Source organism: Macaca fascicularis, chromosome 10, assembly GCF_037993035.2.
Source record: "Macaca fascicularis isolate 582-1 chromosome 10, T2T-MFA8v1.1".
Taxonomy (NCBI): Eukaryota; Metazoa; Chordata; class Mammalia; order Primates; family Cercopithecidae; genus Macaca; species Macaca fascicularis.
The window spans coordinates 87,484,828-87,506,640 of record NC_088384.1 but is presented as its reverse complement, the minus strand read 5'-3'; the positions used below and the strand labels follow the sequence as shown (position 1 = coordinate 87,506,640).

Genomic DNA, 21,813 nt, shown 5'->3' with positions numbered 1-21,813 from the left:
CCAGGCGTTTCCTCTGTTATCTTTCACCAGTGACTGAACAGAGTTACATCGTATACACTCTGGACACAAAGGAGGGCTGTTCTTGAGCCTCGACTCTGGGTGAGCCCTCTGGGTCTTAGACTTGAGATGCAAAGTTTTGAAATTTTCAAACTTGAAAATCACGGTGAGCAGAGAGATCTCTGGTGCTCTGCCAATCCTAATGTCCCTTGTATTGAACATTGACTATGTTGACAATGAAAAGCCAGTAGAGCTTCAAGGAGGAAAGAGGTCAATAGCCAAATGTTTCAAGAAGTCAAGGAAGGTGAGAATTCATAGTAAATAACAATAACCACCAGTTATCAGAGGCTTTTGTCTATGCCAGGCACTATTCCGTGAGCTTTACAAGTATCACCTAATTTAATCTTCACAGCAAACCTCTGCTGTCAGTAGTATCATCTCTATACTAGAGATAATTAAACTGAAGTTCAGAGACATTAACTAACTTGTTCAAAGTCACGTGGCTAATATGTGGCAAAGTGAGGATTTGAACCCAGATTTGTCTGGCTCCAAAGCTTGTGTTCTTTCCACTTCCCCACATTACTCCTAGTGAGAGATTGTCAAACATCATTTCGAATAAGTCAAAGAAAAAAGCCCAACATATCCATTACCATTGCTAGTTACACATAGCACCAGGAGCCAGAGAGTTGGAATATAATAGAACCCCAGAAAATCTCCAAGCCTTATTTGGGCCTGAAGTTTCATCTTCTTTGCCCACTACCCTCCAATGCTTCCTACCCCTAAAGATTACAAAGAAGTGATATGTAGATATATTTCCTTTCCCTGCTGTAGTGCTGGGAGCAAGGAACTAACCAGAAGTGGATGGAAGAAATCTGATAAGGGAGTAGAAGGATGCTGGGCAAACTCTTCAGTTAGGGTCACTTATGACTTATGGGTCAAAGCAAGAGTCAATGGCCAGGCAGGGAACAGGTTCAGAGTTTTCTGAATTTCAGATACCACCCTATCTTCTACTAAGCCAGAGATGGCAGTGGTACCCACTTGAGGCTCAAGAAGAGGGGAATGATGTTGAATTAAGGACCACAGCACTGCAGAAACCTAATTAAAGGGGTTGAGTACACTGAATTGGACTCAGGTCCAGGTTACTGCATACACCTTTAGTATGTGGACTGCAGGCTCCCGGACACTTCACAGCAGAATCCACTCATCAGTATCAACCTTTCTCTGATGAGTGCCTTCTACCTTTCTTCATCCTCAGATAATTTTTCTAATGGACCATTTGCAGATTCATTTGTAGTTCTGTAATCTTTGGAAAACACGTATTCTCTCCTCAGATCTTTATCGCTTTCTTATTTTTTTGCTCTGCTTTCATACATTTTTTTTCCTTTTCTTTTTTTACTGAAAGGCATTCACCCCATCTGTTGAGAGCATATGATATGACTTCATGTGTGGCAACAAAGAAAAGCTGAAATTTGCAGATATCAGTAAGGGAGGTTGTTCCACAGTTTTCTATCCTTTTAAAATGGTTTATCTCTATTAGATAATGAATAAGATGATGTTTAGCCAATCAGATTATTTCCTTGGAGAGCTTGGAATGGTAGTCTTGACAACATGGTTGGATATCAGTAGAAGTGAAGATGTGGAATCTTAAGCAGAATCTAAGAATGGTGGACACTCCAGAACTGTAGATGTGTATAGTTCAACTGTGGGGGAGTCCTCTTTAGCTCGCAAAGCAATCAAGGCATTTTGTCTCACAGTCTTTTATGACAGATAGGAAAAGGGTCTTTTATGAGAGTCTTCTCTACTGCTGAAAACTACTATTAATTCTGATAAATCATGCACATAATGGATTCAGGTCATCCTTTTATTAGGCAGCCTTATTCTGCTTATCAGTGTTCGCAAGAACAAACTTGAGGGCTATGATGGAGTTCTTTAAAGAAAGGGAAGTAGATCTCAAAACCATTCAGTGTAGGTGAAACTCTGTGCCACTGGAGATTCCTTAGATATATAAAGAAAGTACCTTCTAGACTAAGACTTCTGTAAAGATGGTGCTCCCATGATTTGCTCTCTTCTCTCTCTCTCGTTTTTCAAGGCTCTCAGCCCAGTATCCTACCCTTCAAACCAGAAACAATCCCCTTTCTCAAGAGTAGAGGAAGTTGTGCCGTTTGCTTGAATGGCATCTCAGGTTTCCTCTCTGCAGCCCCTTCTGGAAGGAGAGGAAATGGGTTCCAGTCCAGGGGGCTGATTCCTTAGTAATGATATTTATAAGCAAGCCCTTTGTCAATATAGCACTTTATTTTAGTCCTCTGTTATAGAGGGCTATGCCTTTATGGCAGATTAATCATAGTCGGCTTTATACAAAGCCCTTGTCTTATTTTATTTTATTGATTTATTAACTTTTATCCCCATAATCAACTCCTATCCATCTCTCATATAGGCAACTCCTACGATGTTTAATTTAACTCCTATGATGTGTCTTGTCACCCAGGTGGTGAGTATAGCATATAATAGGTAGTTTTTCAGCCCTTGCCTCCCTCCCTCTCTCCTGATTCTAGTAGTCCCCAGTGTCTATTGTTTCCATCTTTATGTTCACATGTACCCAAGGTTTGTCTCCCACTTGTAAGTGAGAGCATGTGGTATTTGGTTTTCTGTTTCTGCATCAGTTGTCTTAGGATAATGACCTCCAGCTGCATCCATGTTGCTTCAAAGGACATGATTTCATTCTTTTTGATGGCTGCATAGTATTCCGTGGTATATGTGTACCACATTAAATGTGTATATATTTTAAGTGGTTTTATGTTATTTATCTGATTCTGTTGCTTATTTTAAAAACTAGCACAGGTTTTTTTGTTTTTTTTTTTTTTTTTGAGGCGGAGTCTTCACTCTGTCGCCCAGGCTGGAGTGCAGTGGCACCATCTTGGCTCACTGCAAGCTCCGCCTCCCGGGTTCACGCCATTCTCCTGCCTCAGCCTCCGGAGTAGCTGGGACTACAGGCGCCCGCCACCGCGCCCGGCTAATTTTTTGTATTTTAGTAGAGACGGGGTTTCACCGTGTTAGCCAAAGTCAACTTTTTTGAGGTATAATTTATATAAAATATAATGTGTCAATTTTGATGAGTTTTGACATCTGCTTATAGAACATTTTCATCACCCTGAAAGTTCCCTCATGCCCCATCTCAGTCAATGCCCACTTCCTCCCACCAGCCCCAGACAACTACTGATCTGTTTTTTTGTCACTGTAGATTACATTTGTGTGTTCTAGAGTTTCATGTGAATAATCTTGTTCAGTATGTTCTTTTTTGGTCTGGCTTTTTTTCACTCAGGCTAATGCTTTTTAAAAAATGTTTATTATTATTTTTATTATTATTTTTTTGAGACAGAGTTTCACTCTTGTTGTCCAAGCTGGAGTGCAGTGGCACGATCTTGGCTCAGGCTCACTGCAACCTCTGCCTCTTGGGTTCAAGCAATTCTCCTGCCTCAGCATACTGAGTAGCTGGGATTACAGGTGCCCACCACCACCCCCGGCCAATTTTTGTATTTTTAGTAGAGACAGGGTTTCACCATGTTGACCAGGCTGGTCTCGAACTCCTGACCTCAGGTGATCCACCCACCTCGGCCTCTCAAAGTGCTGGGATTATAGGCGTGTGCCACCGCACCCAGCCTGCTCTTTAGGTTCATGCATATGTTGCATAGCAGTGGTTAATTGTTTGTTGCTGAATAGTATTCTATTACATGAAGATACCAGAATTTGTCTGTTTACTAATTAATGGACTTTTGGGTTGTCTTCACTGATGGTCAACAAAGTTACTATGACAATTCAAGTTTTGGAGTGGACGTTTATCTTTGATAAATATGTAGGAGTAGAATTGTTTGGTTGTGTGATAAGTGTATGTTTAACTTTAAAAGAAACTGTTAAACTAGTTTTCCAAAGTGGAGATACCAACAAAATCAGCAATAATTTTGTTTAATTTTTTTTTAACAATTTTTTTTTTTAAATAAAGGAGGGGCCTTGCTGTGTCATCCAGGCTGGTCTCAAACTCCTGGCCTCAAGTGATCTGTTTGCCTTGGTACAATTTTTTTTTTTTTTTTTTTTTTTTTTTTTTTTTTTTTGAGACAGAGTTTCTTTCACTCCTGTTGTCCAGGCTGGAGTGCAGTGGCACGATCTCAGCTCACTGCAACCTCCGCCTCCCAGGTTCAAGCGATTCTCCCGCCTCAGTCTCCTGAGTTGCTGGGATTACAGTGGCTCACCACCACACCTGGCTAATTAGTAGAGATGACGTTTCACCATGTTGGCCAGGCTGGTCTCGAATTCCTGACCTCAGGTAATTCACCTGTCTCAGCCTCCCAAAGTGCTGGAATTACAGGCATGAGCCACCATGCCCAGCCAGTACATTTTTATATAGTTGAAAATAATCAAATTTTATTTAGAGATGTGAAAATCATACAGAATTTAAACTTGAGTGTCTATAAATAAGTTTTATTGGAATACAGCCACACTCATTTGCTTATATATTGTCTGTGGGTACTTTTGTTCTATAACTGTAGGGTTGAGTAGTTGTGATAGCTGTGGCCCGCAAATCCTAAAGTATTTACCATCTGGGCTTTACAGAAAAAGTCTGGTGACCTCTGGTCCAGAGCATTAATTTTTCTTCAGACAACAAGAAAATTTATCTTGTCTTTTTTTTGTTGTTTTTGGAGACAGAGTCTCTGTTGCCCTGGCTGGAATGTGGTGGTGCAATTTTAGCTCATTGTAGCTTCGACCTCTTGGGCTCAAGTGATTTTCTTGCCTCAGCCTCCCTAGTAGGTAGGACTACAGCTTTGCCCCACCGTGCCCGGCTATTCAAAACTTTTTTTTTTTTTGGTAGAGATGGAGTCTCATTATGTTGCTGAGGCTGGTTTCAGACTCTTGGCTTCAAGCAATCCTCCTACCTTAGCCTCCCGAATTGTGGAGATTACAGGCAGGAGCCTCTGCTCCTGGCTTGTTGTTTTCTTCCATGTTAGAAAGAAGATATTCCTCTTGTTGGTTTGTCTTTGCTTCTGTCCATTTTGAAATGATAGACTTAGGCCAGGTACGGTGGCTCATGCCTGTAATCCCAGCACTTTGGGAGGCCGAGGTGGGTGGATCACCTGAGGTCAGGAGTTCGACACCAGCCATGGCCAACATGGTGAAACCTCGTCTCTACTAAAAATACAAAAATGAGCTGGGTGTGGTGGCGCGTGTCTGTAGTCCTAGCTACTCGGGGGGCTGAGGCAGGAGGATTGCTTGAACCCGGGGGGCAGAGGTTGCAATGAGCTGAGATGGTGCCACAGCACTCCAGCCTGGGCAACACAGCGAGACTCTGTCTTAAAAAAAAAAGAAGAAAGATAGACCTTACCATTATTGTCCTAAAAAGCACTTGACTCTTCCCTGATCTATCTGCTGGCCTTATGTATAAGTTAGCCATTACTGTGTAACATTCCACTCCCAACCTCAGTGGCTTAAAACAGCACTCCTTTATATTTGGCTAGATTGCCTTGCTGAGGCTGGAGTGACTGGGGCAGCTATATTTCTCACTGTAGATCTGTGAGTCACCTGGAGTAGCTCCGCCCCACATATCTCTCATCCTCCTTGGACCACTGGGCCATGTTCTTCTCATAGTGATGGCAGAGGCACAGAAGGGAAAATGAAAACATTCATCATCTCTTAAAACATAGGCTCACAACTGGCACACTGTCACTTCTGCTCACATATCACTAGCAAAAGAAAAGCACATGCCAAGGCCAAAGTGAAGAGACAACGAAATAGAGTTCTTCTAGGATGAGACCTTGACAAATGTGTGAATTCAAGTAGGGGTGAAGAAGAGCCAAGATTGCAATCCACCATTTCTTTCTTTCTTTTTTGAGACAGAGTCTCGCTCTGTCGCCCAGGCTGGAGTGCAGTGGCACAATCTCGGTTCACTGCAACCTCCGCCTTCCGGATTCAAGCTATTCTCCTGCCTCAGCCTCCCGAGTAGCTGGGACTACAGTGGCCTGCCACCACGCCTGGCTAATTTTTTGTATTTTTTTTGTAGAGAGCCAGGATGGTCTCGATCTTCTGACCTTGTGATCCGTCCACCTCGGCCTCCCAAAATGCTGGGGCAATCTACCATTTTTTTAAAGAAAGACCAAGTTGGGCATGATGGTTCATGCCTTTAATCCTAGCACTTTGTGAGGCCGGGGCAGGAGAATTGCTTGAGACAAGGAGTTCGAGGTTCCAGTGAGCTATGATTGTGCCACTGCACTCCAGCCTGGGTGACAGAACAAGACTCTGTCTCAAAAAAAAAATAAAAAAAATAAAAAATAAAAAAGACCACAACAATAATAAATGGCTTTTCTTTTGCTACCTATGAGGGTGTTACTTGTTCCTATTAAACATGTACTGTTAAAAGTAAGGGCTATGGCTTTCCTGCTCATTCCACTCCATGAATTCTGACATTCTGGTTTCCAGTGGTAATGGCCATGCAGCTATTAAGGTATTTTCCCCTGCTCTGCCCTTTATTTGGTATTATAAGGAATCATCATCATATGGGACATCCTAAGATGCCCTTGCTGCTGGGAAGAAGCCAAGGCGCACAGAAGTATCACTCCTTTTTTGTCTTACCTCTTTTTTTCTCTCTTTTTTTCTCATTAATGAAAAACAAATTAGTGATGAAACTATTTTCCCCCTTCTTGCTTCTCCAGCTGTACTATAAAATTCTTCAAAGGCAAGGCTGTGTCTTCTCTTTGTTAACCTCCCTTCCGCTCTCCCAGCCTCCTCAGTCAGTGTGGTTGATATTTTCCTTGCCTACCTGTCTGATCTCAATGACTGTTCCCGTTCTGCTTCGCTGATCTTGGCTCTGCCCATGCTCCTCAGGGCAATAAATACCAGTCTGGACTGCCCAGAATGGAGTCCTCTGTCTGTTTTACCAGTTGAGAAGCCTCCTATCCCTCCCTGATCACTCGTCATTCATGAAGCTCCTTCTTCTGCTTTTGACTGTTACCCTGCTCCTGGCCCAGGTCACCCCAGGTAAACAGGATCTCCAGAAGGGGATGGGAGTCAGGGAACCCGATGCATGTTCAGAGAACTCTGGGGGCTCTGACAGGTTGGGCTGGGAGAAAGGCCTAGTAGAGCTCACTGAGGCCTTTAGGTAGTCCCTCTAGTCATGGGGAAGTTTGAGTTCTCTGGTACTAAATGATCTTCCCAGTGCCCAGTACTTGACCACTCCAACCTTATCTCTGGTTAGCTCTGGAAAATCTGAACATGATGACCTGAGGAGGGGATAGAGTGTAAAGAGAGAGACTTGGGTATGGAGTATAGAGAAAATGGGGACTTTTTCAAAAATCTTTCTTGAAAGGATTTGAATTTTGATCTCTTGTTGCCTCTAGGAAAATGGTTCTCAAATTTCTGATTGTTTGAGGATTCTGATTCCACTTTTTTATGCAACCTCAAATTATCTGGGTTGCCCTAGGTTGTAGGTTCCCCAGAGTAGCTATTTCTAATTCCCTTAACTGGTTGGGGCCAGAGAAAAGTCCCAGGATGTTGTGAAGAAGGCAGTATGATGTTCTTGGGAGTTTTACAGGTGCCCTAGAAACCTTACAGATGTTCAAATGAGTTTATTTAATATTCCTGTCACCTTTCATTGATATGGTCAGAGGGGATACTGAAGAACAACAAGAAAAGGTGGCTAATTGCTACTGGGCACTTGGGTACGTTATAATATGGGGGAGATAAAACCTTTGGGAGAGGGGTCCTCTTCCCCCTCCCAAGGAGCTGGCCAAGGGGGGGAAGCTACCCAGTAGGTCCCATGCCACTGAGTTGGGGGGACTCTGGGGGTTCTAACAGGGGGCGTGAGTGAAGGAAGAAAGTGTAGTGGTCTATAATCTCCCTTAAACTTAGGGGATCCTGTGTAAGAGCTTCTTCCCTCACAGACCTCCTCATTTCCCTCCTACTCCTCTACTGGGCTTTAGCCCCTCCCTTTCCCACCCTTCTGCTTTCTTTCAAAACTGACCCTGTTCTCTTCTTCCCTTTTGTTTTCAGTCACGAAATGTTGGGGTAAGTCAGGCAGGTGCAGAACAACATGTAAAAAAAGTGAAGTATACTATATATTATGCAAAACTGAGGCTAAGTGCTGTGTGGATCCCAAGTATGTACCTGTAAGATCAAAATTAACAGACACAAATACAAGCCTGGAATCAACTTCTGCAGTCTGACACCTCTCTTCCAACCTTGAGCCTCAACATCATGGGATCCTGCATCATGGGATCCTAGGAAGAACAGACTGGACCAGTAGGTGGTAATAATCTAAACCTTGCAACTAGCTCCTAGTCTGCTGACCCATAGCTGGTCCCAGAGGATATGAATTAAAGAATATTCATTATATCTACTTGATTCCTGTTTTCTTCTAGACCAGCACTGCCAATAGAACATTCTGCCATGATGGAAATATTTCCTATCTGTATTGTTCAATATGGTAGCTACTAGCCACATGTGGCTACTGAGCACTTGAAATGTGCCCAGTGTGAATGTGGACCTGAAGTTTTAATTTGATTCAATCTAGCTTTAAATTTATATAGCTAAATGTCGCTAGTAGTGATTGTATTGTACAGCAATGGCTTTAGAGTCTAGGCTGAGGCAGGCTGTGGGTCCCAATCTATGCGTGTTTCAGGAGAGTCCAGGAGGCAAGCAAGAGTCTATGATGAACACAAGAACCCATTCTTGGCCCATGGATTCTCTCTACTCCCACGCCAAAGGCTGTAACTTTCCCTTGATCACGCCTGCAGTTCTGCCCCTCAGGGGCTCTAGGGCAATGCCTCTTGTGAGTCTTCCTCATGGTGGAGAGTGCTGGTATCAGGCCATCTGTGGATCCTTGCTCCATCTCTTTGCATTCCCCCTAGTTGTGGCCATGGGACATTAAACTGGCTAATCGTTTTCCAGGACTGATCCTGAACTGAGACAACAGGAATTTTACAACATGCAGCCCCATGATCCCAAGTATCCCCAACTCTTGCTACTTATCTGACTAATCTAAAAGAACTTGATTCTTTATCCTGAGTTGAAAAGTTCTACTTGGAGTCACCCGCCACCTCTTCAGCCCTTTCATATTGGAGCCCTGACCTGGCTTCAGCCTCATGTCCCCAGTTCATCTTCCTGATGACAAACTTCAGCCTCAGTGTCAGTGTCTAAGTGTCACCAAAGCTGTCTAGGGAAGAGCGTTTGATGTAGGATCAGAAGATCTGGGGTCAAATCCTTGTTTAATCACAGGTCAGCTACATGACCCTAGGCAAGCCATTTAACCCTCTGTGCTCTATTTTCTCGTCTCTAAAATGGAGAACTTTCCTACTCAAGGCATAGGGATGTCATGAGAATTAAATGAGATAACAGACAGGAAAGTGCCCAGCACAGAATCTAGCGCACATTCAGTTCTTGATAAGTGTAAGTAGAATCTAGGTTGATCTCATTTTGTAATTTTCTACTTCTGGCTCTGCATAGCAATTCTTTGCCTGGAAAAAGTTAAATCCTCCTTCACTACGTTGCCACCAACTCCTACTTCTCAGAGTTAATGACTCTTAAAGTTGAAGTAAAACCCTGTACCCTGCCATTTTTTCACTAATCGTCTTACCCTCCTGACTCAATTTCTGTCCAGCCTAGCCCTGTAATGTTTCTCTTGCAGACTCAGCTCCCTTGCTCTACTCTGCATGGTATCAATGCCAAACTCCCAACCATGGTAGAATATAACCATCTACTTGCCTTCTCTATAGGTAAACTTTATTTTTCGAGACAAGATCTTACTCTGTTACCCAGACTGGAGTGTAGTGGTATGATCATAGCTCATTACAGCCTTAACCTCCTGGACTCAAGGGATTCTCCTGCCTCAGCTTCCCAAGTATCTGGGACTACAGGTGTGTGCTACCACTCTTGGTTGTTAATTTTTTTTTTTTTTTGTAGAGATGGGGGTCTTGCTATGTCGCCCAGGCTGGTCTTGAACTCCTGGCCTTAAGTGATCATCCTCTTGCCTTGGTCTCCTTAAAAGTTGGGATTACAGGTGTGAGTCACTGTGCCTGACCTATAGGTCAGCAGCTGATCATTCTTAGAAAAAATAATCCAACTAGTCTCACTGATTTCACTGGAAATTCAGGGCCTTCAACCTCAAAGGTCACTCAACACGGCCCAGCTAATCTCCTGTTTTTCCCTAAGAAGCTTGATTTCTCATTCTTTGAAATAACTAGCCCATGATTTTTCCTCTCTCCTCAATCTTCTACCATTCCCTGTCCCCACTAAAATATCACTCCTTGCCTCATATTTCAAGAAAATAGAAACCATCAGAAGCAACTCCTTCATCTTCTCTCTACTAAGTCTACACACTCTGGTATTGGGTCCTACAACTCCTGTCTTCCTTTTGTTTACAGTGGAAGAATGATATCTACTCCTGAGGAACCGGCCCCTTTACTTGTCCACATCTGTCTCCTCTCCCCTACTCAAGAACTTCACATTCATTTATTCTCCTTATTCTCCCCTTCTCTTCCAGATCATTTCTATCATACAAAGATGCTCGAGTATCTCCCAGATTAAAAAAAAAAATATCCCTGAGTCCCACATTCCTCTCTGGACAATGCCTCATTTATTTGCAGTGCTTAAAAAAAATACTTCTCAGAATGTCGCCTGCCTTCACTTTATCAATTTTTTCTCATTCACCTTTCAACTCAGTTCAATTTGGTTTTGACTGTGTCACTGAACCTTTTCTAGTAAAGATTACCAACTATCTCCAGTGTTGCCAAATCCAACAGAGGCACCCCTGTTTTCCTCTTGTCGACCCCTGAAGAGGTGTTTGACATAGAGGCCATGACATCCTCATTGAAATGCTTTCTTCTCTTGCCTTCTAAGACGGCAGACTCTCCTGGTTTCCCTCTGATCACCTGGGCCATTCATTTTCAGTCTTCTGTCCTGGCTCCTCCTTCCCTTTCCAAAGGTCAGGACTTGTTTCTAGGCTCCTTTTGTCTTTTCTCTCTGTTCTTTTTCACTAGGTACTTTGAATACCCTCTATATGCTGATCACTTTCAAATTCATAGCTCCTACCCTAAACTTTCTCTAACGTCTAAACTGGTGTATCTTCCCCCTTAAATGACATCTCCATCTGGTTACCTAATATATCAGAATGGAACTCCCAGTGGGGACCTCACCTCACCAGGCCTTGTTAGTACCCCGCTATTTCCCTTCTTAGTAAATGGTAACAACGTGTGCCCAGATGCACCAAACCTACAAGTCATGTGTGATCCCTCACTTCACCTCCCTACATTCAATTTCTCAGCAAGTCCTGTGGCTCTGCCTTCAAAATGCATATCAAAACTATCCATTTCTTTCCATCTAGTTCAGGCCACTGCCATTTTCACCTGATCTTTTACAATAGTCTCCTGTTTTCTCTAATTAATTTTCCACATAGCAGCCAAATGGTAAATTATTTTCATTTTTTTTCAGATCTAGTCCTAAATCCAGAAAGGTAAATGATATCCTGTCACTACTCTGTTTTGCACTAAACCATGGCTTTCCATTTCATTAAGAATAAAATCCAGACTCCTTGCCATGGACTGGGAGGCCCTGCCCTACCAGGCCTTGTTCACTTCTCTGGCCTCCTCCTTATACTTAGGTCACCCAGGTTTCCTTTCTGTTCCTTGATGTCAACAAGCTCTTTTCTTGTCTCAGGGCCTTGCTACATGCTGTTCCCTCTTCCCAAGAAGACTCTGATGTTTATATCGCTGTTTTTGTCCTATCCTCCAGGCCTTAATTTAACTGCATTCTAGATTATTGTATCTAATGAAGTCCTTTATGTCACTATGCAAATGTATGTCCTAGCACTTCTCAAAAATCAGTAATTATTTTGTTCATGTACTTGTTTCCTGTCTCTCTTCCAGGAGAATTTGGGTTTTATGATTGCAGGGACCTTGTTGGTTTTGCTCACCATTCCATGGTGCCTGGCACACTGTCAGAACACAATCAGTGTTTGCTACCTATATGAATAGTTACACTCCAAGGATGATCGCTTTCCCACTCAAACACGTTTTCCTTTTCAAGTTCTTGTGTTTTACCATTACCTGAAACTCAAGCCTTCTTTTTCCACCCACGTTTTACTCTCCATGATTTAGTAAAACTCCTCTTTCCTTGATGTGGATGGTCTGAGGAGTGGTGCAGCGTGAGTTTAAGGGACCTTACGGAAGGGGGCAGTCTAAGATATCCAAGCACTTCTTTTTGAGGTTATGATGAACATTAGATTGAAGAAGAAAGGACTTTCTTCAATCTGGACATTCAGGGGTTTGAGTACATTATAGAACATATCTAGCAATGGGAGTGGGTGGGAAGGGAGGGGTGGAAAATACTGTTTGCGCCCAAACTGGAGTTATCTAAATTCTGGTTACATTTACATGAAGCCTTTGTTCTATATTTTGAGTACACAAAGACCTGTCTGTGTATGGACAGTCATTCAAGAATCTGAAGGCAGCCTGGGTGTGGTGGCTGACACCTGTAATCCCTGCACTTTAGGAGGCCGAGGCACGTGGATCACTTGAGGTCAGGAGTTCTCAAGTTCACCAGCCTGGCCAACATGGTGAAACCCCATCTCTAGTAAAAATACAAAAAATTAGCAGGGCGTGGTGGTGGTCACTTGTAGTTCCAGCTACTCGGGAGGCTGAGGCAGGAGAATCATGTGAACCCAGGAGGCGGAGGTTGCAGTGAGCTGAGGTCGCTCCTGGACTCTAGCCTGGACAACAGAGCGAGACTCCGTCTCAAAAAGAAAGAAAGAAAGAAAAGAAAAGAAAAGAAAAAAGAAAACAGAAAGAGAGAGAATCTGATGGCAGCTCTATGCTGTCTTGAGACTGATTTTGTATGTTCATTTCTTGACTTCTCACATCAAGTCAGCCATCGAGGCCCCCTGATTCTTCCCCTGTAATGTTTTGATGCAAACCTTACTCTCTTCACTCTTTTTGGAACTGCTATCTCAGCTCAGTCCCTCATTAGCAGTCTCCCTCCTCTTTCCCATATTTGAGGCCTTCTATCCTGAGTTTTGCTGCTGTTCCTCTAGTCTCTGTGCCAGGTCAGATTGTCCCACGTTCTGGCACCCAATCTCACAAGAGTTCCTTACTGAATATAGCAACATTCCCTCAACGTATTTGAAGATGAAACACCTTACATTTATTATTGGATGTAATGTAAGAGTTCATTAGAGAGGAATTTAAGCAAAAAGGATAATTTCTTGGAAGGATATCATGTAGCTCATAGAACTGACCAGAAGTCTATACAATCGGGCTTGAAAAGACCGAGACAGAGTGGGCAGCAGAAATAGCCTGCCAAGATCTTACCACGAGCATTGCTGCCAGAGCACTGGGCATCAGTATCACACCTGGACTCTTGTCATTGCTGCTGCCACTGTGTATTTCCTCCACCTTCCCTGTGGTTTGGATTTAGTCCTTTAAGATTCAAGTCCTTTGTTGGAGCGCCCACTTGGCTGAGCCTGCGTCATGCACCTGTCTGCTAACTTTCAAGGTGGCATAAGAGAATATTTGCCTTTAGGGCATTCTGTAGTTGAAGGTCAGCCTTCCTTTCCACCAAGACCACAAAAATAGAGACTAGCTTCCCTAATGGAAAGGAACTCAGATACTGAGTGTCCAAAGATGCAGTAAATGACAACTGTCAGAGAATGTTACCCCGAATATTGCATCAGAATATTTCCCACCCCACCTTCGCTTTTCTGATAGCCAGGGCCAGGACTAGGGTGAGGAGAGGGAGGTTCCTAGGGTGTGACACATAAGGAGGCACTCACTCTCAGGGTCATGCAAATGCCTCCTTAAATGTTACCCTTTAGGTACCTGTTGCACTTCTCACTTCACCCTGGACCCAGCCCTGCCAACTGCATCCTGCACATCACCTTTGCAGCACCCACTACACCTGTACTTAATCTTTGCTTAGTGTTCATCTTCATGATAGACTGTAATCTCCATGAAGACGCAGACCACGAGTTGAGCAATTGATGGGCTAAATGAGATATATAAGTAGCTTAAAATAGACAGCAGAAATGGCCTCACAAGAAAATTCTTTCTTTCAGGTTTATTCACATTAGAAGAGTGTTTGATATTAAGTGAGCACAGAATGATACTAAAATATATATTAAAAATATAAGATGAGACACAACAGAAATACGTGGTGGTCACGTCCATCACTGTGATGGTCACCAGTCAATTATTTCATTATCAATGAGTAGATTGAGAGTTGTGCCAGGCGTGGTAACTCGTGTCCGTAATCCCAGCATTTTGGGAGACCGAAGTGGGCAGATCACTTGAGGTCAGGAGTCCGAGACCAGCCTGGCCAACATGGTGAAATACTGTCTCTATTGAAACAATACAAAAATTAGGCCAGGCGCAGTGGCTAACCCCTGTAATCCCAGCACTTTGGGAGGCTGAGGCGGGCAGATCACAAGGTCAGGAGTTCGGGACCAGCCTGACCAACATGGTGAAACCCTGTCTCTACTAAAAATACAAAAATTAGCTGAATATGGTGGTGCGCATCTGTAACCCCAGCTACGCAGGAGGCTGAGGCAGGAGAATCACTTGAACCTGGGAGGTGGAGTTTGCAGTGAGCCAAGATCATGCCACTGCACTCCAGCCTGGGCAACAGAGTGAGACTTCCTCTTAAAATAAAAACAAAAACAAAAAACGAAACTTAGCCAGGCATGGTGACATGTGCTTGTAGTCCCAGCTACTTGAGAGGCTGAGGCAGGAGAATTGCTTGAACCCAGGAGGCGGAGGTTGCAGTGAGCTGAGATCATGCCACTGCACTCTAGCCTGGGCAAGAGAATGAGACTTCATCTCAGAAAAAAAAAAAAAAAAAAAAAAAAAAAAAAAAAAGAGAGAGAGAGAAAGTTGTGCTTTCATAAATTAGGCAACATTTTCCTTCCCTGTCTAGTATCCTCATTTAAAAGCAATGACACGGTTGGGCATGGTGGCTCACACCTGTAATCCTAGTACTTTGGGAGGCTGAGGCGGGCAGATCACTTGAGGTCAAGAGTTCGAGACCAGCCTGGTGAACGTGGTGAAACTCCATCTCTACTAAAAATACAAAAAAATTAGGCATGGTGGCAAGCGCCTCTAATCCCAGCTACTCAGGAGGCTGAAGCAGGAGAATCACTTGAACCCAGGAGGCGGAGGTTTCAGTGAGCGGAAATCACACCACTGCACTCCAGCCTGGGCAACAGAGAGAGACTGCATCTCAAAAAAAAAAAAAAGCAAGGACACATGGTAAGTTGCTCAGTCTTGTGTATTAATCAGATCAACTATATACACATATTTAATGTTTTTTTAAAACAAACATTTTGGCAGGGTGATGTATCAAGAATTTAGTGTAGCAATTACCTCATAATTTTTCCTCATTTTGTTTGAACAGACATCAGCAAAAAGAGTGAAAAGATATTTTTCTATCCTGTTTTTGGAAAGGAAGTCAGGACTTTGTGTTCTAAATCCTGGCCTTCCTTTTCTACTGAGGAATTGAAACTGTGTGTGTGTGTGTGTGTGTGTGTGTGTGTGTGTGTGTGTGTAGGTCATCGGTTGCCCTGAAGATAACCTTTACCATTTTTTATTTGGGAGGACTAGGCACAAAGAGAGCAATTAAATTGCGTGGTTTCCAAACACTGCATGTTCTCACTCATAAGTGGGAGTTGAACAATGGGAACACATGGACACAGCGAGGGGAACATCACACACCTGGGCTTGTTGGGGAGTGGGGGGCAAGGGGAGGGAGAGTATTAGGACAAATACCTAATGCATGCGGGGCTTAAAACCTAGATGACAGGTTGATGGGTGCAGGAAACCACCATAGCACATGTATACCTATGTAACAAACCTGCATGTTCTGCACATGTATCCCAGAACTTAAAGTAAAATAAAATTTGTATAAAACTTTTGGAAGAAAAAAAATTGTATCGTTTCAGGAGAAGTGAGATGAAGAATTTTAGCTTCGAGGGCAAGAGAGAGGAGTGTCATAGCATCTAAGGGTGTTGAATTTCCTCAGAACCGGGAGAGGAGATGGGGGTTTGGCTCCAAGGGAGTTTGATGAAGCACCCCAAGGTAGCAGGTGCTGGATGGGGTTGCCTGCATGGAAGGCAGTCACTGTGGAGACAGCCACTGTGGCCATAGTCCTGAGAGGAGCAGCAAAGGTCTCGATGGCTGTGTTGGTGGTTGGTGGAGATAGCCATGGTGAAAAGCAATTTTCCAGCTGCCCAGAACTATCTGAAGGGCCAGGTGCGGTGGCTCATACCTGTAATCCCAGCACTTTGGGAGGCTGAGGAGGGCAGATCACCTGAGGTCAGGAGTTCGAGACCAGCCTGGCTAACATGGTGAAATCCCGTTTCTACTAAAAATACAAAATATTAGCTGGGCCTGGTGACATGCGCCTGTAATCTCAGCTACTCGGGAGGCTGAGGCAGGAGAATTGCTTGAACCCAGGAGGTGAAAGTTGCAGTGAGCTGAGATCGTGCCATTGGACTCCAGCTTGGGCAACAAGAGTGAAACTCTGTCTCAAGAAACACACATACACACACACACACACACACACACACACACACACACACACACACACACAAACAGCTATCCAATGAACAGCCAATGGAGTCCATCAGCAATATCCCAACCATGAAGAGCAAGGAAATAAAGATCATCATCATGGAATAAGGACCAGATCCTTCCCCATTTCCCAGAACCATGGGGACCTAGTGGGATCAAGTGGAGGACGGCATGAAATCCCAATAATAACTGACACTGGACATCTCACTAACTTTGGCAAGTAGTGTCTTGAAGCTGCACTTAAAATAAACAAGTAATTACAGCATTTCCTGAGGCTTGAGTGTGTGGGGCATTCATAGCTAGTGTGTGACTGTTAATATTCGAATAAATTGTAGGATAAATATTCTCACTAGCATTTATTTTTTCCATGGAACACTGCTTGAAACAGGACACAGTTGGGGATATGCTGGCATAGAGGATTTCTCTGGAATCCAGCCATTCTAAAAAAGCTGCATCACACTTTTGTGCAAACTTGGTCCTCATATTATCTTTCTCTGAGCCACCTACCCTTGCCTGGACACTTTTCCTGCCTCACTGGGAAAGGAAGGAGATGGTGTAAATGCATGGAAGTGAAAGACGTCCATTAAAGGCTGTGACATTATGACTCTTATTTCTTTCACCTTTTTGTCATATTATTAACCTAATAGGTTAGTGGGAGGAGTAAACGAGATAAGGTAAAAATACCTGGCCTGTGTGAATTCCTTCCTGGGAACTTGATAACTAGTATGAATAGTTCCCCACTCTCTCTACTGTGGAATTTAGGCTGCAGGGAGTGGGTGGCTTTTCAAGGACTTACAAAGGCAACTGCACAGATTCGAGGGAGTGGGTGGTGTCCAGTTTTCAGAACTGGCCAGGCCAGGCTGTACCCATGTGGGAGGCATTACAAAGGCTGAGGCTACAGTCTGTTCTAGTCTTGGTGGGCCCCAGGAGATATCAGGCAGCAATTATGGGCCAAGTTGGCTCTCTGACTAAGATTCCCCTCATCTCTTATCTCCTGGCCTCTTTTCCCCTAGTGGCCTCTGCTTCTTGGCCACGATGCTCCCTGCACTTCCCTTAGCCTTGGCCCAGATCTCCCAGCTGAAGAGAAGAATCACCAAACAACTGTCATGTTCCAGAGTCACAAGATGTAGAGACCTGAGAGGAACAAAGGGACTGAGCTGACTGGAGCTCAGGCTATGGCATTTGGAGATCTGAGAACAGATGCACATGTACACAGATACTAAACAACACAGAAACACATGTTCTACATGTCTACATGCAAACTAATGCAAGAATCAATGTATGTACACATACACATTCAAGTACTCACACAAAATACATATAAACATACATAGAATATGCAGAAAATACACAAAATTACAAATCTACACATATACATGTAAGTACACATAAACAAAATACAACACAAATATAAACGCAGCTACTGAAATGTAAATGTTCTATAGCAATTAAATCATCTTTTTCAATTTCTCCTTATGTTGGTCAAGGCCATTTTTCTGAGTCATCACAGTACTCCCTGGGCAGTCCTTTGCAAACAGGGATTCCTAAGAAGGCTTATGAAATACTGAAAAGAGCTATAGTGAGGAAATGCCTGGAACCTCCAGGTTGGGAACTTCTGTTCTAGTACAATAATAACACCAGATATCTATATTGAAGTCAAATATCAGGTATTGTTTGAAGTGCCTTATGTGATTACACTCATTTAATCCTGACATCAACCCTATGAAATATTATTATCCCCATTTTATAGCAGAAGAAACTGAGGTTCAGAGAGGTTAACTAACTTTTTTTTTGTTTGTTTTGAGATAGAGTCTCACACTTTTGTCCAGGCTGGAGTGCAGTGGTGTGATCTCTGCTCACTACAACTTCTGCCTTCAGAATTTAAGCAACTCTCCTGCCTCAGCTTCCTGAATAGCTGGGATTACAAGCATGTCCCACCACACCTGGATAATTTTTGTATTTTTTAGTAGAGATTGGGTTTCGCCATGTTGGCCAGGTTGGTCTCAAACAGCTGGCCTCAAATGATCCGCCTACCTCAACCTTTCAAATTGCTGGGATTACAGGCGTGAGCCACTGCGCCCAGCTTTAAGTAACTTTTATAAGTTAACACAGCCAGGAGACTAACTCCAGAATATAGACTTGTAACCCCTCTCCTATGATGTATCATTTCAATACTGAGCCTTGTAGATGTTGCATGACACGTCAAGGACACATGATAAGTTGCTCAGTCTTGGACCAAATTGCATGCCTGGTGTGTTCATCACACTGCTGGATAGCACCCCCAAATTTCCTCATCCTGGTCAGCTCCGTCACACAGCAAGCAAGTCCTCACGAACACCTTTAGTGACGTTAAACACCAAGAAGTTTACAGCGCTCCCAGTGGAATTCAAAATAAAACAACACTCAACTCTGAAATACAATTTTACTTCTGTGAAATGATACAAAACATTCCTATCTGCTGAAGTTGAAGGGGGTTCTTTAGATTTTCTGCCTTTTATTTTGCCCATGCCTTGTCAGTGCCCGGAGCCTGGGCAGGTGCTCAGTCCTCCTATTGGGCCATCCAGCCCTGATCACAGGTCCTCCTCTGCCCAGTGTATCTCCTCCGTGCCCGACAGGGGCTTCTCGAGATCCTGCCCATTTTCTCCAAGACCTAATCCCCAACACAGCAGAGAAACTAGGCTTCGTTTTCACTGAGGCTGTTGAGGTCAGAAGCGCTCAAGGCTCTAAATTCCCTCCTCCCTTACCTCGAAACAAAGAAATTGTAACTAAAATGTATTGAGCACTTCCTACCTGCCAGGCACTGTTTTGAACTCCAGATAGGCACTTATCACTTAAAGGTCACAACAAACCATGAGCCAGTATTACTATCTCCAAAACTGGTTGAACAACTTACCCGTGGTCACTGCATCCATAAGGGTGTTTAGCAAAGGGCATCTTTTGGCTGTTTGGAAGTTCAGAGAATTCCTAGAGCAAGGCTTAGAAAACGGGTAGCAATCAGGGAGGAAGGGTAGGAGGACCCAGAGTGAAAAATCACCCCATGGACCCACTCTAGTGAGGACACAGCTGCCACCAAACACTGTTGCTCAGGACCCTAAACTCTACCCCTATTTGCCCGGCTTCCCTATTGCCCTTGGACACTGGACATCATGACAGGCTCCTTTGCTAAGATAAATTCTCTACTGTTCCTTCTTCCTGGAATCATGAGCACCTGATTCAAAAAATAGGATGGAGTCATCTGATTGGCTGAACCTACCCACGTGTTCATATTCTAGCTGCGGGAGAGGCAGAAAAACAACTGAACATTTTGCAGCCTTGAACTCCAAGACTTAATCGATCCTCCCATCTTGACCCCCTGAGTAGCAGGGACTACAGGTGTGTACCACCACACCTGGCTAATTAAAAAAAATTTTTTTGTAGTGAGGAGGTCACATATGTTGCCCAGGCTGGCCTGGAACTCCTGGGCTCAAGCAGTTTCCCCTCTCAGCCTCCCAAAGCCCTGGAGTTACAGGGACTTGGGTTTCCTTCCCACTAGATCACTTCTCATAGCCTTCCCACTAGATCACTTCTCATAGCCTTCCCACTAGATCACTTCTCATAGAATAACATATACTTATTCAATGTATAAGTTATTTCTTATCTAGAATTATTTATTAAAGTGAGTTATATTTATTGCCTACAGATATTTATTAAATATTATTTAATATTTAATGCCAGGTATGTCCAAGATTGCTAGAACTCCACCCCCCCGTGTATCTCTTTCCTTTCTTAGTAAAACAACCCGTACATTTTAGCTAGAAATGGTTGCCTAGAATAAAGAAAGTATTTCCAGCCTCCCTTGCAGCTGGGCATGATGGTCTGAATGAGCTTTGGGAGGTGGCCAGAATTGGAAGCAAAGGGTGTAACTTATTATTATTATTTTTTGGAGAGACAGTGTCTCACCCTGTTGCCTAGGCTGGAGTACAATGGTGCAATCTCAGCTCACTGCACCCTCCACCTCCTGGATTCAAGACATTCTCCTGCCTCAGGCTCCTGAGTAGCTGGGATTACAGGCGCCCACCACCACGCCTGGCTAAGTTTATTTATTTATTTTTTTGTATTTTTAGTAGAGACAGATTTCATCAGGTTGGCCAGGCTGGTCTCAAAATCCTACCTCAAGTGATCCATCGATCTTGGCCTCCCAAAGTGCTGGGATTACAGGTGTGAGCCACGGTGCCAAGCTGAAGGGTGCAACTTCTGAGTGGTGTCCTTAAAAGGAAGGGTGTTGCATTTCACTTCCATCGCTCCTCCTTTCCTGATGACTGGATGGGAACTTGACGGTGGGAACTGGAGCAGCTCATGGTCATCACACGAAGCAGCCTCTTCATGAGGATGGCAGAGTGTCAAGCCAAAAGGAACCTAGCTCCCTGCTGAATGGTGAAGCCGTCACACTTAACCGCATACCCAGACTTTTACATAAAAAAGAAATCCATGTCTGTCTTTTGGAGTCATTCTTGTTTGGGGGGAATATCAGTTAAAACAGTTGAATAAGTATTTTAATACACCAGGTGATGTTATGGGTACTGGTGTTATAAGCCAGGTTTCTGACATTCTAAGTGGAGAGACAAAGATCAAATATGTAAAATAAAATTTGAAAGAATGGATACATATATGAAGATAATAAACCAAGTTATTACAGTCCAGAGTGACTGAGGGTTGGAATATCGTTACCTAAGGTGACCAGGGAAAGCCTCTCCAAGAAGGTGACATTTGGGATGATATGGAATGATGAGCAGGAGATTTTCGTGGGAAGATATGGAGAAAGAGCTTTACAGGAAGAGCAGATGACAACTGCTAAGGCCCTGAACTGGAAACAAGATTGGCAAGTTCAGAGTCCCGAAAGACATTACACATGTGTATCCTTCTGTTAGAAAGCAGAGAATAAGTAATTCTTGTTTAATTTATTTTTTAAAAACTTTTTATTTGTATTGTCGAGGTGGAGTTTTACTCTGTCACCCAGGCTATAGTGCAATAGTACAATCACAGCTCATTGCAACCTCTGCCTCCCAGGTTCAAGCAATTATCCTGCCTCAGCCTCCCTAGTAGCTGGGATTACAGGCACCCGTCACCATGCCCAGCAAATTTTTATATTTTTAGTAGAGATGGGATTTCACCATGTTGGCCGGGCTGGTCTCGAACTCCTGACCTTGTGATCTCCCCGTCTTGGACTCCCAAAGTGCTGGGATTA

General features: G+C 43.6%; 1 protein-coding gene across 2 annotated transcripts; it reads left to right on the top strand.

Annotated features, from left to right (window-relative positions):
• Window positions 1-75: 75 nt before the first annotated feature.
• Window positions 76-8,245, top strand: DEFB121 (defensin beta 121). 2 transcript variants are annotated; one of them, XM_005568618.3, is made up of 2 exons: window positions 76-301; window positions 8,029-8,245. In XM_005568618.3, the coding sequence occupies exons 1-2, from the start codon at window positions 280-282 to the stop codon at window positions 8,199-8,201; spliced, it is 195 nt and encodes a 64-aa protein (XP_005568675.1). In that variant the 5' UTR covers window positions 76-279; the 3' UTR covers window positions 8,202-8,245. The 2 variants fall into 2 exon arrangements, with proteins under 2 accessions (XP_005568675.1, XP_005568674.1); XM_005568617.4 differs by lacking the exon at window positions 76-301 and adding an exon at window positions 6,897-7,017.
• Window positions 8,246-21,813: the final 13,568 nt, after the last annotated feature.

What these genes read in the sequence shown, in the direction of transcription:
- DEFB121 (XM_005568617.4), top strand. Translation starts at nt 6,960, where the DNA reads ATGAAGCTCCTTCTTCTGCTTTTGACTGTTACCCTGCTCCTGGCCCAG. An exon ending in CCTGGCCCAGGTCACCCCAG is followed by an intron (nt 7,018 to 8,028) that starts GTAAACAGGATC and finishes TTTTGTTTTCAG; the next exon opens with TCACGAAATGTTGGGGTAAG.